Below are 15,838 nucleotides of genomic sequence, written 5' to 3'. Positions count from 1 at the left end.
TCTATTTTGTGAAGTTCACCAGTCCCTCCTGCAGCAAAGCAACCCCACAACATGATGCTGCCACCCCCATGCTTCACTGTTGGGATGGTGTTTTTCGGCTTGCAAGCCTCCCCTTTTTTCCTCATAACATAACGATGGTCATTACGGCCAAACAGTTATATTTTTGTTTCATCAGATCAGAGGACATTTCTCCCAAAAGTACGATCTTTGTCCCCATGTGCAGTTGCAAACCGTAGTCTGGCTTTTTTGGGAAGTTTTGGAGCAGTGGCTTCTTCCTTGCTGAGCGGCCTTTCAGGTTTTGTCGATATAGGACTCGTTTTACTGTGGATGTAGATACTTTTGTATACCACCCTCAAAATTAATATTTAAAAAACAAGACACAGAACACATACACATGCATTTCCCTAGCATAAATGCTAATCTCGTTTCTCTTTTCTATTCCAGAGGGAGACCACTCTCTGGTGTGACAGACAGACAGACAGACAGACAGACAGACAGACAGACAGACAGACAGACAGACAGACAGACAGACAGACAGACAGACAGACAGACAGACAGACAGACAGACAGACAGACAGACAGACAGACAGACAGACAGATACCTGGTATCCCTCTGGGGCTGTATCTGTGTTGGGCAGCTCTGGTTCACTGGGTAGCAGGCAGGGCATGAACTCCCCAGTCTCCTTGTCCAGCTCCAGCTGTTCCAGCAAGGCCTTATCCTGCTCCCTCAGCAGGTGCAGCCTCTTCCCCTCCTCCAGTTCCCTCTGCCTGCGCAGCTCATCCTCCTTCTGCCGCAGGCTCAGGTCAAACACCTCCCGCTCGGCACCCAGATCAATGTCCTGCCTCCACAGGATGTCAATCAAGTTCATATCCTGGCAGGAGAACAACGACCATAGTGAGTAAGATAGGAGGATAGCAGGACAACAATACAGCCAACACCACTGCTACTGCAACTATTCTTAGCTGCTCTTTAATTATTTGTTATTCTTATTTCTTACTTTTTTGTTGTTGGTATTTTCTTAAAACTGCACTGTTGGTTAAGGGCTTGTAAGTAAGCATTTCACTGTAACATCTACACCTGTTGGATTCGGCGCATGTGACAAATGGAATTTGATTTGATTTGATTTGAAGGCAGGGTTCTTTAACCTGTTATGGCTAGGGGGCAGTATTTTCACAGCCGGATAAAAAACATACCCGATTTAATCTGATTATTACTCCTGCCCAGAAACTAGAATATGCATATAATTATTAGCTTTGGATAGAAAACACTCCAAAGTTTCTAAAACTGTTTGAATGGTGTCTGTGATTATAACAGAACTCATTTGGCAGGCCAAAACCTGAGAAGATTCCATGCAGGAAGTGGCCTGTCTGACAATTTCTTGCCCTTCTTGATTATCTCTATCCATTACAGAGGATCTCTGCTGTTACGTGACACTTCCTACGGCTCCCATGGGCTCTCAGAAGGCGGCAAAAAGCTGAATCGTGGCTTTGCAGGCTCTGGTTGCAAAAAGTAGCGCGTTTGGGTAGTGGCTGGTTATAGTACTGTGAGACTCAGGCGCGTGCCCACGTCGACCCCATGCTATGTTTTCTTTCGTCTGTTTACCTAAACGCAGATTCCCGGTCAGAATATTATCGCTTTTTTACGAGACAAATGGCATAAAAGTTGATTTTAAACAGCGGTTGACATGCTTCGAAGTACAGTAATGGAATATTTAGAAATCTTTTGTCACAAATTGCGCCATGCTCGTGACCCTTATTTACACTTCGGATAGTTTCTTGAACGCACAAACAAAACGCCGCTATTTGGATATAACGATGGATTATTTTGGACCAAACCAACATTTGTTATTGAAGTAGCAGTCCTGGGAGTGCATTCTGACAAAGACAACAAAGGTAATCAAACTTTTATAATAGTAAATCGGAGTTTGGTCAGGGCTAAACTTGGTGGGTGTCTAAATAGCTAGCCGTGATGGCTGGGCTATCTACTGAGAATATTGCAAAATGTGCTTTCACCGAAAAGCTATTTTAAAATCGGACATATCGAGTGCATAGAGGAGTTCTGTATCTATAATTCTTAAAATAATTGTTATATTTTTTGTGAACGTTTATCGTGAGTAATTTAGTAAATTCACCGGAGGTTTGCGGGGGGTATGCTAGTTCTGAACGTCACATGCTAATGTAAAAAGCTGTTTTTTGATATAAATATGAACTTGATTGAACAAAACATGCATGCATTGTATAACATAATGTCCTAGGGTTGTCATCTGATGAAGATCATCAAAGGTTAGTGCTGCATTTAGCTGTGGTTTTGTTTTTTGTGACATTATATGCTAGCTTGAAAAATGGGTGTCTGATTATTTCTGGCAGGGTACTCTGCTGACATAATCTAATGTTTTGCTTTCGCTGTAAAGCCTTTTTGAAATCGGACAGTGTGGTTAGATTAACGAGAGTCTTGTTTGAAAAATTGAAGTTTTCGGATTTTAGAGGAGTTTGTATTTCGCGCCACGCCCATCATTGGATATTGGAGCAGGTGTTCCGCTAGCGGAACGTCTAGATGTAAGAGGTTAAAGAACCCCTTTTAATGCAGGGATCCTGAAGTATTTGACAAAATGTTAGGATAAGATGGATATTGTATGCTCACCCATCACGAACAAACAGAAGGCAGACAAGTGGGATCAAAAAGGGTGTGTCGACAATACCCAGAATGCTTCTGTGCCACGTATTGTATCCCCTGTTCCCCTCCCTGTGGACAGCTGTCCCTTACCCCCACCTTTAGCCATAACACAACTCAATCAGATGAGATGTGTGACGAGGATGTATGAATAATACATGCTGTTCTCCTCATTCTTAAAGCAGTATGGCTCCACACCCACGTGTACATTTCAGCAACCTCCAACACCAGCATCTAGCTAAACCACCAAATACCATCAGGAATGACTGAGCAAGATCCACTAAAGAGCGCAGAGTAAAATACAAGTACTACATGCATATTGCACAGCTTACAAAAACAGAATTTTTTTTATGTCCTTGATCAGCCTTTGTTTCTATATGCAAGAGCAGCACACAGTGAGGGTGAAAGACGCTGCTCAACTCAATAATAAGCCATTGGCCGAGATACTCTCTGATTGGTAATTATTATTCATCAGGCTTGGATTTTAGTCCAATCGCAAACATGCTGGCACTGGACCAAATCTAATCTGACCAATAGGTAACAAGACAAATGAGTTATGTTTGATAAAGCTGAACCCATATAAGAACCTCTCACAGTTATTATATCATTGGTTGTTTCATAAGATTTCTATTATATTCTATTGTCTACAGTTTTTACACTGAATATTAAACTTTGATGATTATGACAAAGAACGTAACACCTAATATTTGGCTGGTAGACTGCCAAACATGTGTTTGGACAGTTTCATTCATAGGACTGCCACTGGAATGTTGCAGTAACTGCTCTAGGCTGTTCACCTCTACAATCATCATGCAAAATGCATTTGATGAATACACCTGCTAGCAAGGCACAAATTTTAGAAGATTTGTCCCAACTCATTTATTTTCAAGATGACAATAGGAGCCACAGACATTGTGGGGCTGTTTCCTGGACCCAGATTAAGCATAGGCTTAAAAAGCTTAATCTCGGTTCTGGGTCCAAGTGGGTATCTCTGGGTATCAAAGGTTCTTTTCACAAACACATGCAGCTCATTATGTGGCCATGAAGCTTCAAGAGTGTGTGGTGTTGACTCAGTAACAAGCTAAACATCCATTACAAAAGAGTTTCAAAGGAAAGCAAGGCGAGGATCAAAAGGACAGACAGTGACCTTGACTCAACCAACATCAACCCTTTGGCTCAGTAGATAACTTAACAAGAAAACTATTCTGGTAAAGTACACATTTTCCTCCCGTATCAGTTGTTTTACCCCCCCCCCCCCCCCCCCCCCCCCATTAAACAATACAATCGGCCATTAACTTCATATTTATGGCTAGACGGCTGTTGTGATAGCGTTATTGCCACTGTATTGGGGCAGGTTTTGAATGATTATTCCCTGCTTTATGACTAGGCGGTCACACTATAGTCTTTCCACTAATGTGTAAAATCAGGGCAGCTTTAGAGGTTTTTCCCCATACAGCATCACAGGGACTACTCTTCTAAATAAAATTACCGACAATTCCGAATAAAATGCATGCAATAACTTGAATTGACCATAAGTAAATGACTGAGTATGTGTCTGTCCATTCTCAGGAATCACATCTCCTTTAATGGACCAATTAGCAGTTGAAACAATAACAAAGCGTTCTTCATGCCACTGTTTCGGTAAAAAGCTGACGGATGGGGATGGAGAAATGTAATCACTCTCAAATTCAGACAGAGCTTTGGATGCAAGGACTTACCATCTATATATGATATAATCATTATAGTTGTAACTATGTTTTGAGGCAATACAGTGTTTGTTTAAAATCATTGGCGTAAAACAAGCTTGTATTTTGGTTCTGGTGGGGTACGATAATTCAACTAAGTTCAAGAGGCATTTATAAAAAAGTTATATTTTTCAAAAATCTATGGGTACATAATATACATTTTTAAGTCCTAAAATGGATGTAGCAACTACTGTTTTCCCCTTTAAAGTTAGATGAGTGAATGGGGTACAGAAATAAATGTAATATCAGACAATATCAGGCATTGCAACTTCACACATACATACACACTATACATGCACATGGGTTTAGTACTGTAGATATGTGGTAGTGGTGGAGTAGGGGCCTGAGGGCACACAGTGTGTTTTGAAATCTGTGAATGTATTGCAACGTTTTAAAATTGTAGAAAATGCCTTAATTTTGCTGGACTCCAGGAAGAGTAGCTGCTGCCAAAATGGGGATCCATAATAAATACAAATACAAATACACGTCTTTCAGGTGTCACATTTCGATTCCTCACTATTTTTCAATATACATACATGCATAATTAAAATATGATATAATGACAACTACATGTGTATGACAACGTGAAGGAAGACATTAGCAATGATTGACACTGGGAGTTATCATACATTTTATTATAGCTATTTGACAAAAATAACCAGAAGACATCAACGCTGTATTTAAATTATATATATATAGTACCAGTCAAAACTTTGGACACACCTACTCATTCCAGTGTTTTTCTTTAGTTTTACTATTTTCTACATTGTAGTGAAAACATCAAAACTAGGAAATAGTCATGTAGTAACCAAAAAAGTATTAAACAAATCAAAATATATTTTATATTTGAGATTCTTCAAAGTAGCCACCCTTTGCCTTGATGACAGCTTTGCACACTGTTGGCATTCTCTCAACAAGCTTCATGAGGTAGTCACCTGGAATGCATTTCAATTAACAGATGTGCCTTGTTAAAAATTAATTTGTGGAATATTCTTTCCTTCTTAATGTGTTTGAGCCAATCAGTTGTGTTGTGACAAGGTAGGAGTGGTATACAGAAGATGACCTTATTTTCTAAAAAACCAAGTCCATATTATGGCAAGAACAGCTCAAATATGCAAAGAGCAACGACAGTATATCATTACTTTAAGACATGGTCAGTCAATGTGGAAAATTTCAAGAACTTTGAAAGTTTCTTAAAGTGCAGTTTCAAAAACCATCAAGTGCTATGATGAAACTGGCTCAAAGGAAAGGAAGACCTAGAGTTACGTCTGCTGCAGAGGATATGTTCATGTGGGCTGCACCTCAGATTGCAGCCTACATAAACGCTTCACAAAATTCAAGTAACAGACACATCTGAACATTAACTGTTCAGAAGAGACTGCGTAAATCAGGCCTTAATGGTCGAATTGCTACAAAGAAACCACTTCTAAAGGACACCAATAATAAGAATAGACTTGCTTGGGCAAAGAAACACTAGCAATGGACATTATACGGGTGGAAATCTGTCCTGTGGTCTGATGAGGCAAAATTTGAGATTTTTGGTTACAATCACTGTGTCTTTGTGACATGCACAGTAGGTGAACGGATGATCTCCTTATGTGTGGTTCCCACCGTGAAGCATGGAGGAGAAAGTGAGATGGTTGGGGGTGATTTTGCTGGTAAATCAGTGATTTATTTGGAATTCAAGGCACACTTAACCAGCATGGCTACCACAGCATTCTGCAGCGATACGCCATCCCATCTGGTTTGCACTTAGTGGGACTATCATTTGTTTTCAACAGGACAATGACCCAACACACCTCAAGGCTGTGTAAGTGCCATTTGACCAAGAAGGAGAGTGATGGAGTGCTACATCGGATGACCTGGCCTGCACAACCACCCGACCTCAACCCAAGTGAGATGGTTTGAGATGAGTTGAACCGCAGAGTGAAGGAAAAGTAGCCAACAAGTGCTCGGCATTTGTGGGAACTCCTTCAAGACTTTTGGAAAAGCATTACTCATTAAGCTGTTTGAGAGAATGCCAATGAGTGTGTAAAGCTGTCACATTGCTTAAAATACACAGTGCCTTCAGAAAGTATTCACAGCTCCTTACATTTTACACAATTTGTTATGTTACAAAGTTGGATTAAAATAAATTTAACTGGTTATTTTTTGTAAATGATCCACACACACAATGCTCTGTAATGTCAAAGTGGGAAAAAAATTATATGATTTTCTTTTAATTAATGAAAAATAAAACACCATTATATAGCTTGCTAGACAGATTTTTACAAGTCTTGCCATAGATCTTCAAGCCGATTTAAGTCAAAACTAACTCTGTCAATCAGGAACATTCAATGTCGTCTTGGTAATCAACTCCAGTGTATATTTGCCCTTGTGTTTTAGGTTATTTTGTTGCTAAAAAGGTGAATTTGTCTCCCAGTGACTGTTTGAAAGCAGACTGAACCAGTTTTTCCTCTAGGATTTTGCCTGCGCTTAGCTCTATTAAATTGATATTTATCATAAATAACTCCCGCGTCCTTGCCGATGACAAGTATACCCATAACATGATGGAGCCAACACCATGCTTGAAAATATGGAGAGTGGTACTCAGTGATGTGTTGTGTTAGATTTCCCCCAAACATAACGCTTTGTATTCCGGACAAAATTTAATTTCTTGGCCACATTATTTTCCGTATTACTTTAGTGCCTTATTACAAACAGGTTGCACGTTTTGGAATATTTTTATTCTGTACAAGCTTCCTTCTTTTTAATCTATTTAAGTTAGTATTGTGGCGTAACTACAATGTTGTTAATTCATCCTCAGTTTTCTCCTATCACAGCCATTTAACTCGAACTGTTTTAAAATCACCATTGGCTTCATGGTAAAATCCCTGAGCGGTTTCCTTTCTCTCCGGCAAATGAGTTAGGAAGGATGCCTGCATCTTTGTAGTGACTGAGTGTATTGATACACCATCCAAAGCGTAATTGATAACTTCAGCATGCTCAAAGGGAAACGCTTTCTTTTATTTTTACCCATCTACCAATAGGTGCCTTTCTTTGCAAGGCATGGGAAAACCTCCCTGGTCTTTGTGGTTGAATCTCTGCTTGAAATTCACTTCTCGACTGAGGGACATAACACAATTGTATGTATGTGGTGCAGAGATCGGGTAGTCATTCAAAAAGCATGTTAACACCTATTATTGCACACCGACTGAGTCTATGCAACTTATTATGACACTTATTAAGCACTTTTTTTTTTTACTCCTGAACGTATTTAGCTTTGCCATAACAAAAGGGTTTAAAATACTTAACTCAAGACATTACATCTTTTCATATTTGTATTCATTTGCAAAAAAATCAATGTAATCAATTTTATATTCAGGGTGTAACACAACCAAATGTGGAAAAAGTCAATGGGTGTGAATACTTTCTGAAGGCACTGTAGTATTGTGCCAAAATGTAATTGAATCTATGTCTCCAGTATAATATGTATTCTGTTGCAGTGACGGTCTGGCACTCTGAAACCTACTTAGAGGCACGCCACCTTTCACCACCTGGGAAAAGATTACAGCAGAGAGGGTGATGTAACTGCATGTGCACTTTCCTGTTTAGCGTGCGGATTGTGCAGATAACATGGCAGCATGACCATCCCACAACACAATGGAATGCATTTTCATGTGTCTAAATGCCTTGAAATACAATGTCTTGTGGTGTCAGTTGACTAGGTCAATAGTATGAAAGGAAAACTAATGTGAGAGTTGGGTGAGACTCACCTGGCCCTGTGAGCATGACAAAAGTAAGGTAAAGGCTCATTTGTCAATCTTATCTCAAATGACTACACAATACAGCTTTCACTTCAGGCCCACGCAAACCTGTTTATCAACTAACAAAAGAAAGGGAGAGGTGAACACAGCAACAGGCATAGTTATATTAGCAGAGCTATCAATCAGCCAGTATTGGAACCTGATAATGCAGCCTGACTAGAGGCTAACCTCAGGCTGATCTTTATTTGAATGTTTAAAATGTTCGCTTTATTTTACCAGGTTAGTCTCATTGAGATTAAAAATCTCTGACCTGGCCAAAATAGCAACACACAAAATGTCATGCAAAAACACATTTACAACATAAAACACAAAGTACTACAGTTTAAAAACATAAATGTACACATTGAGCAGGCAAAATCTTCCAAGTTAATTGCAATCACTCAGATCCACATCTCTCTCTAAACTAGAGGCCATTCATTTCACATTTTAGTCAATTGGCAGACGCTCTGATAAAAACAATTTGTATTTGTCACATGCTTCGTAAACAACAGGTGTGGACTAACAGTGAAACGCCTACTTATGGGTCCTTCCTAACAATGCAGAGAATTTTTTTTTAGAAAAAATTGAAAAGTAAAACGCGTAATAATAGATGCATTAACCTACTGTTGAGGATGGATGAATATAATTTATAGACTGTACCTAGTAAACTTATGCCAATCCAGTTCAGTGGCACTCTCGGGTAATTTTTTTATGATTTGGTAATGGGATTTACTATGGATTTATACCAAGTGGATGTCAGTATACTGTACTCTAAACAAATTCAGAGCGAACCATTGTCACGACTTCCGCTGAAGTCGGTCCCTCTCCTTGTCCGGGCAGAGTTCGGCGGTCGACGTCACCGGCCTTCTAGCCATCGCCGATCCACTTTTCATTTTCCATTTGTTTTGTCTTACACACCTGGTTTCAATCCCCCAATTACCTGTTCATTATTTAACCCTCTGTTCCCCCATGTTTGTTTGTGAGTGATTGTTTCTATGTAGGAAGGTCCGTTATTGTGGGTTCTGTTTTTGTATTGCATTTTTATTATGTTGAGTAAAATACGTTTATTTACTCATATCTGCTGTCCAGCACCTGACTCCTATACACCAGCTACACATAGACGTCCTGACAGAATCACTCATCCCATAGAATGGAGTCAGCAGGACCAGACGCCCTCCCTTCAGAGATAGAGGAGCGCGTCCAGCAGCACGCGACCATATTGCAACATCTGGGCACCGCCATGGATCACGTGCGGCAGAAGATGGATCGTTGGGAGAGAGGAGGAGGTCGTCCAGCGCCTCCACCAGCCCCACTACAGCAGGTCCCACTCTCCACCCCTCCTTCACCTGGTTCTAGCGGGATCCGGCTTGCGCTCCCGAGGGAGTATGATGGGACGGCTGCCGGATGCCAGGGGTTCCTACTCCAGCTTGAGCTCTACCTGGCGACCGTCCACCTGGCTCCTTCGGGACGTGACAGCGTGTCCGCCCTCGTCTCCTGCCTCTCAGACAAAGCCCTGGAGTGGGCCAACGCCGTATGGAGTGAGGGAGACGCGGCGTTGGACCATTACGCAGAGTTCACCGCTTTCGGGCAGTGTTCGACCACCTGCCTGAGGGTGGTCGTTGACCCTCAGACAGGTCAACGACTGTTCCACCTAAGGCAGGGGATGAGGAGCGCACAGGATTTTTCATTGGACTTCCGGACCCTGGCTGCCAGCGTGGGATGTAACGACAGAGCCCTGATCGATCACTACCGGTGCTGTCTACACAAGGACGTCCGTTGGGAGTTGGCCTGCCGAGACACCACCCTCACATTGGACCAGCTGGTGGACATGTCCATCTGGCTGGACAACCTGCTGACTGCTCGCGGACGTCCGGATCGGGGCCTGTCAGTTCCATCCCCCAGCACCTCCGCTCCAACGCCCATGAAGCTGGGAGGTGCTGCACTTAGGGCGACCGGAGGAGGGGCCATTCCCTGCACCATCTGTGGCCGCAGAGGGCACACTGCTGGTCGGTGCTGGGGGGGTTCCTCAGGGAGTCGAGGCAGCAGGCAGGGCACTATTGTGTCATCCCAGGTGAGTCGGCACCAGGCTCACCCAGAGCCCCCTGTTGCTCACATGTGTGTGTTTATTTCATTTCCTGAGTTTTCTCCGCATTCCCAACATAAGGCGCTCCTAGATTCAGGCGCAGCTGGGAGTTTTATTGACCGTTATTTTGCCCTTAGCTTAGGGTTCCCCCTTGTTCCTGTGGATATGCCCTTCCCTGTGCATGCCCTAGATAGTCGACCATTAGGGTCAGGGCTGATTAGGGAGGCCACCGCTCCACTAGACATGGTTACGCAGGAGGGTCATAAGGAGAGAATCAGTCTCTTCCTTATTGATTCTCCTGTGTTTCCCGTGGTGCTGGGCCTACCCTGGTTGGCCTGTCATGACCCCACTATTTCGTGGCAACAGAGGGCTCTCAAGGGGTGGTCACGAGAGTGCTCAGGGAGGTGTGTGGGGGTTTCCATCGGTGCGACGACGGTGGAAAGTCCAGACCAGGTCTCCACCGTGCGCATCCCCTCAGAATATGCCGATTTGGCTCTCACCTTCTGTAAGAAGAGGCTGACTAAATTACCACCTCATCGACGAGGGGATTGTGCGATAAATCTCCTGGTAGACGCAGCACTTCCCAGGAGTCACATGTATCCTCTGTCACAGGAGGAGATGGTGGCTATGGAAACATTTGTCTCCGAATCCCTGGGGCAGGGATACATTTGGCCCTCCACTTCACCTGCCTCCTCAAGTTTATTTTTTGTGAAGAAGAAGGATGGGGGTCTGCGCCTGTGTATTGACTATCGAGGTATCAATCAGATCACCGTGAGGTACAGCTACCCGCTGCCTCTCATCGCCAGTGCGATTGAGTCAATGCATGGGGCGCGCTTCTTCACAAAATTGGATCTCAGGAGCGCTTACAACCTGGTGCGTATCCGGGAGGGGGACGAGTGGAAGACAGCATTTAGTACCACCTCTGGGCACTATGAGTACCTCATCATGCCGTACGGGTTGATGAATGCTCCATCAGTCTTCCAGGCCTTTGTTGACGAGATTTTCCGGAACCTGCACGGGCAGGGTGTAGTGGTGTATATCGACGACATTCTGATATACTCCGCTACACGCGCCGAGCATGTGTCCCTGGTGCGCAGGGTGCTTGGTCGACTATTGGAGCATGACCTGTACATCAAGGCTGAGAAATGTCTGTGCTTCCAACAGTCCGTCTCCTTCCTAGGGTACCGCATTTCCACTTCAGGGGTGGAGATGGAGAGTGACCGCATTTCAGCCGTGCGTAATTGGCCAACTCCCACCACGGTAAAGGAAGTGCAGTGGTTTTTAGGGTTTGCCAACTACTACCGGAAAACCTCCGGGGTTTTGGTCAGGTAGCAGTTCCCATTACCTCACTGCTGAAGGGGGGGACCGGTGTGGCTGCAGTGGTCTGCTGAGGCGGACAGGGCTTTTGGTCACCTGAAGGCTCTGTTTACCTCGGCTCCCATGCTGGCTCATCCGGATCCCTCTTTGGCGTTCATAGTGGAGGTGGACGCGTCCGAGGCTGGGATAGGAGCCGTGCTATCTCAGCGCTCAGGCACGCCACCAAAGCTCCGCCCCTGTGCTTTCTTTTCGAAGAAGCTCAGCCTGGCGGAGCGAAACTATGTGGGGGACCGGGAGCTGTTGGCTGTTGTCAAGGCTCTGAAGGCGTGGAGACATTGGATTGAGGGGGCTAAACACCCTGTCTCATCTGGACTGACCTCCGCAATCTGGAGTACATCTATTTACTCATATCTGCTGTCCTGCGCCTGCCTCCTATACACCAGCTACACATAGACCTCCTGACAACCATGTAGAACTTCAGTTAATTTAGAGGATTTTATTGCTGGTAAATCAGGGATTCATTTACAATTCAAGACACACTTAACCAGCATGGCTACCACAGCATACTGCAGCAATACGCCATTCCATCTGGTTTGCGCTTAGTGGGACTATCATTTGTTTCAACAGGACAATGACCCAACACACCTCAAGGCTGTCTATTTGACCAAGGAGAGTGATGGAGTGCTGCATCAGATGACCTGGCCTGCACAACCACCTAACCTCAACCCAAGTGAGATGGTTTGGGATGAGTTGGACCGCAGAGCGAAGGAAAAGTAGCCAACAAGTGCTCGGCATATGTGGGAACTCCTTCAAGACTTTTGGAAAAGCATTCCTCATGAAGCTGTTTGAGAGAATGCCAATGAGTGTGTAAAGCTGTCACATTGCTTTTTTTGAAATACACAGTGCCTTAAGAAAGTATTCACAGCTTCTTACTTTTTACACATTTTTGTTAGGTTACAAAGTTGGATTAAAATGAATTTAATTGGTTATTTTTTGTGAATGATCCACACACACACAATGCTCTGTAATGTCAAAGTGGGGAAAAAACTATATGATTTTCTTTTAATTAATGAAAAATAAAACACCATTATATCTTGATTAGATAAGCATTCAATCCCCTAAGTCAAAGCTCTGTCAATTGCTTGCTAGACAGATTTTTACAAGTCTTGCCATAGATCTTCAAGCCGATTAAAGTCAAAACTGTAACTCTGTCACTCAGGAACATTCAATGTTGTCTTGGTAAGCAACTCCAGTGTATATTTGCCCTTGTGTTTTAGGTAATTTTTTTGCTAAAAAGGTGAATTTGTCTCCCAGTGACTGTTTGAAAGCAGACTGAACCAGTTTTACCTCTAGGATTTTGCCTGCACTTAGCTCTATTAAGTTTATATTTATCTTAAATAACTCCCACGTCCTTGCCGATGACAAGTATACCCATAACATGATGCAGCCAACACCATGCTTGAAAATATGGAAAGTGGTATTCAGTGATGTGTTGTGTTAGATTTTCCCCAAACATAACGCTTTGTATTACGGATAAAAAGTTAATTTCCTGGCCACAGTATTTTCCGTATTACTTTAGTGCCTTATTGCAAACAGGTTGCACGTTTTGGAATAATTTTATTCTGTACAAGCTTCCTTCTTTTTAATCAATTTGGGTTAGTATTGTGGAGTAACTACAATGTTGTTAATTCATCCTCAGTTTTCTCCTATCACAGCCATTTAACTCGAACTGTTTAAAAATCACCATTGGCCTCATGGTAAAATCCCTGAGCGGTTTCCTTCCTCTCCGGCAAACGCCTGCATCTTTGTAGTGACTGAGTTTATTGATACACAATCCAAAGCATAATTGATAACTTCAGCATGCTCAAAAGGAAATGCTTTCTTTTATTTTTTACCCATCTACCAATATGTGCACGTCTTTGCAAGGCATGGGGAAACCTACCTGGTCTTTGTGGTTGAATCTCTGCTTGAAATTCACTTCTCGACTGAGAGACAAAACAGACAATTGTATGTGTGTGGTGCAGAGATCGGGTAGTCATTCAAAAAGCATGTTAACCCCTATTATTGCACACAGAGTCCATGCAACTTATTATGACACTTATTAAGTACTTTTGTTTTACTCCTGAACGTATCTAAAACATATTTTTATTCATTTCCAAAAAAATCTAAAGACAAAAATTCCACTTTGATATTATGGGGTATTGTGTGTAGATCAGTGACACAAAATGGAAATGTAATCAAGTTTATATTCAGGGTGTAACACAACAAAGTGTGGAAAAAGTCAATGGGTGTGAATACTTTCTGAAGGCACTGTAGTATTGTGCCAAAATGTAATTGAAACTCTGTTTCCAGTATAATATGTATTCTGTTGCAGTGACGGTCTGGCCCTCTGAAACCTACTTAGAGGCACGCCACCTTTCACCACCTGGGAAAAGATTACAGCAGAGAGGGTGATGTAACTGCATGTGCACTTTCCTGTTTAGCGTGCGGATTGTGCAGATAACATGGCAGCATGACCATCCCACAACACAATGGAATGCATTTTCATGTGTCTAAATGCCTTGAAATACAATGTCTTGTGGTGTCAGTTGACTAGGTCAATAGTATGAAAGGAAAACTAATGTGAGAGTTGGGTGAGACTCACCTGGCCCTGTGAGCATGACAAAAGTAAGGTAAAGGCTCATTTGTCAATCTTATCTCAAATGACTACACAATATAGCTTTCACTTTAGGCCCACGCAAACCCATTTATCAACTAACAAAAGAAAGTGAGAGGTGAACACAGCTACATGCATAGTTATATTAGCAGGCCCATCAATCAGCCAGTATTGGAACCTGTTAAAGCAGCCTGACTAGAGGCTAACCTCAGGCTGATCTTTATTTTAATGTTTAAAATGTTCACTTTATTGAGATTAAAAATCTCTGACCTGGCCAAAATAGCAGCACACTACATTTTATGCAAAAACACATTTACAACATAAAAAACAAAGTACTACAGTTTAATAACATAAATGTACACATTGAGCAGGCAAAATCTTGTAAAAAAATCAGACACTCCACATCTCTTTTTAACCTCTTACATCTAGACGTTCCGCTAGCGGAACACCTGCTCCAATATCCAATGATAGGCGTGGCGCGAATTACAAATTCCTCAAAAATACAAAAACTTTCATTTTTCAAACATATCACTATTTTACAGCATTTTAAAGACAAGACTCTCCTTTATCTAACCACACTGTCCGATTTCAAAAAGGCTTTACAGCGAAAGCAAAACATTAGATTATGTCAGCAGAGTACCCAGCCAGAAATAATCAGACACCCATTTTTCAAGCTAGCATATAATGTCACAAAAACAAAACCACAGCTAAATGCAGTACTAACCTTTGATGATCTTCATCAGATGACACTCCTAGGACATTATGTTATACAATACATGCATGTTTTGTTCAATCAAGTTCATATTTATATCAAAAACCAGATTTTTACATTAGCATGTGACGTTCAGAACTAGCATACCCCCCGCAAACCTCCGGTGAATTTATTAAATTACTTACGATAAACGTTCACAAAAAACATAACAATTATTTTAAGAATTATAGATACAGAACTCCTTTGTGCAATCGAGGTGTCCGATTTTAAAATAGCTTTTCGGTGAAAGCACATTTTGCAATATTCTGAGTAGATAGCCCAGCCATCACGGCTAGCTATTTAGACACCCACCAAGTTTAGCCCTGACCAAACTCCGATTTACTATTAGAAAAGTTTGATTACCTTTGGTGTTCTTCGTCAGAATGCACTCCCAGGACTGCTACTTCAATAACAAATGTTGGTTTGGTTCAAAATAATCCATTGTTATATCCAAATAGCGGCGTTTTGTTCGTGCGTTCAAGACACTATCCGAAGTGTAAATAAGGGTCACGAGCATGACGCATTTCGTGACAAAAAAATTCTAAATATTCCATTACCGTACTTCGAAGCATGTCAACCGCTGTTTAAAATACATTTTTCTGCCATTTTTCTCGTAAAAAAGCAATAATATATCCCGACCGGGAAAGCGTGTATACGTACAAAGAGAGAGAAAATAAAATCATGGGATCCCCTCGTGCACGAGCCTGAGTTTCATAGTACTGTGACCGGCCACTATCCAAACGCGCTACTTTTTTTCAGCCAGAGCCTGCAAAGCCACGATTCAGCTTTTTGCCGCCTTCTGAGAGCCCATGGGAGCCGTAGGAAGTGTC

At 42.3% G+C, this 15,838-nt stretch overlaps 1 protein-coding gene across 2 annotated transcripts in view; it reads right to left on the bottom strand.

Moving 5' to 3' along the window:
• LOC106575067 (nuclear factor erythroid 2-related factor 2) overlaps positions 1-15,838 on the bottom strand; it is a 55,478-nt gene that overhangs the window by 18,138 nt on the left and 21,502 nt on the right. For both annotated transcript variants that reach the window (XM_014151214.3, XM_014151215.3), the window contains exon 2: positions 603-872. In XM_014151214.3, the coding sequence (XP_014006689.1) occupies positions 603-872 (270 nt within the window). The remainder of the gene's footprint in view (positions 1-602; positions 873-15,838) is intronic.

This window comes from Salmo salar, chromosome 17 (assembly GCF_965601325.2).
Source record: "Salmo salar chromosome 17, fSalSal1, whole genome shotgun sequence".
Classification (NCBI taxonomy): Eukaryota; Metazoa; Chordata; class Actinopteri; order Salmoniformes; family Salmonidae; genus Salmo; species Salmo salar.
Note: the sequence above shows the minus strand (reverse complement) of the source record. Positions and strands in the feature narration are given on the sequence as shown.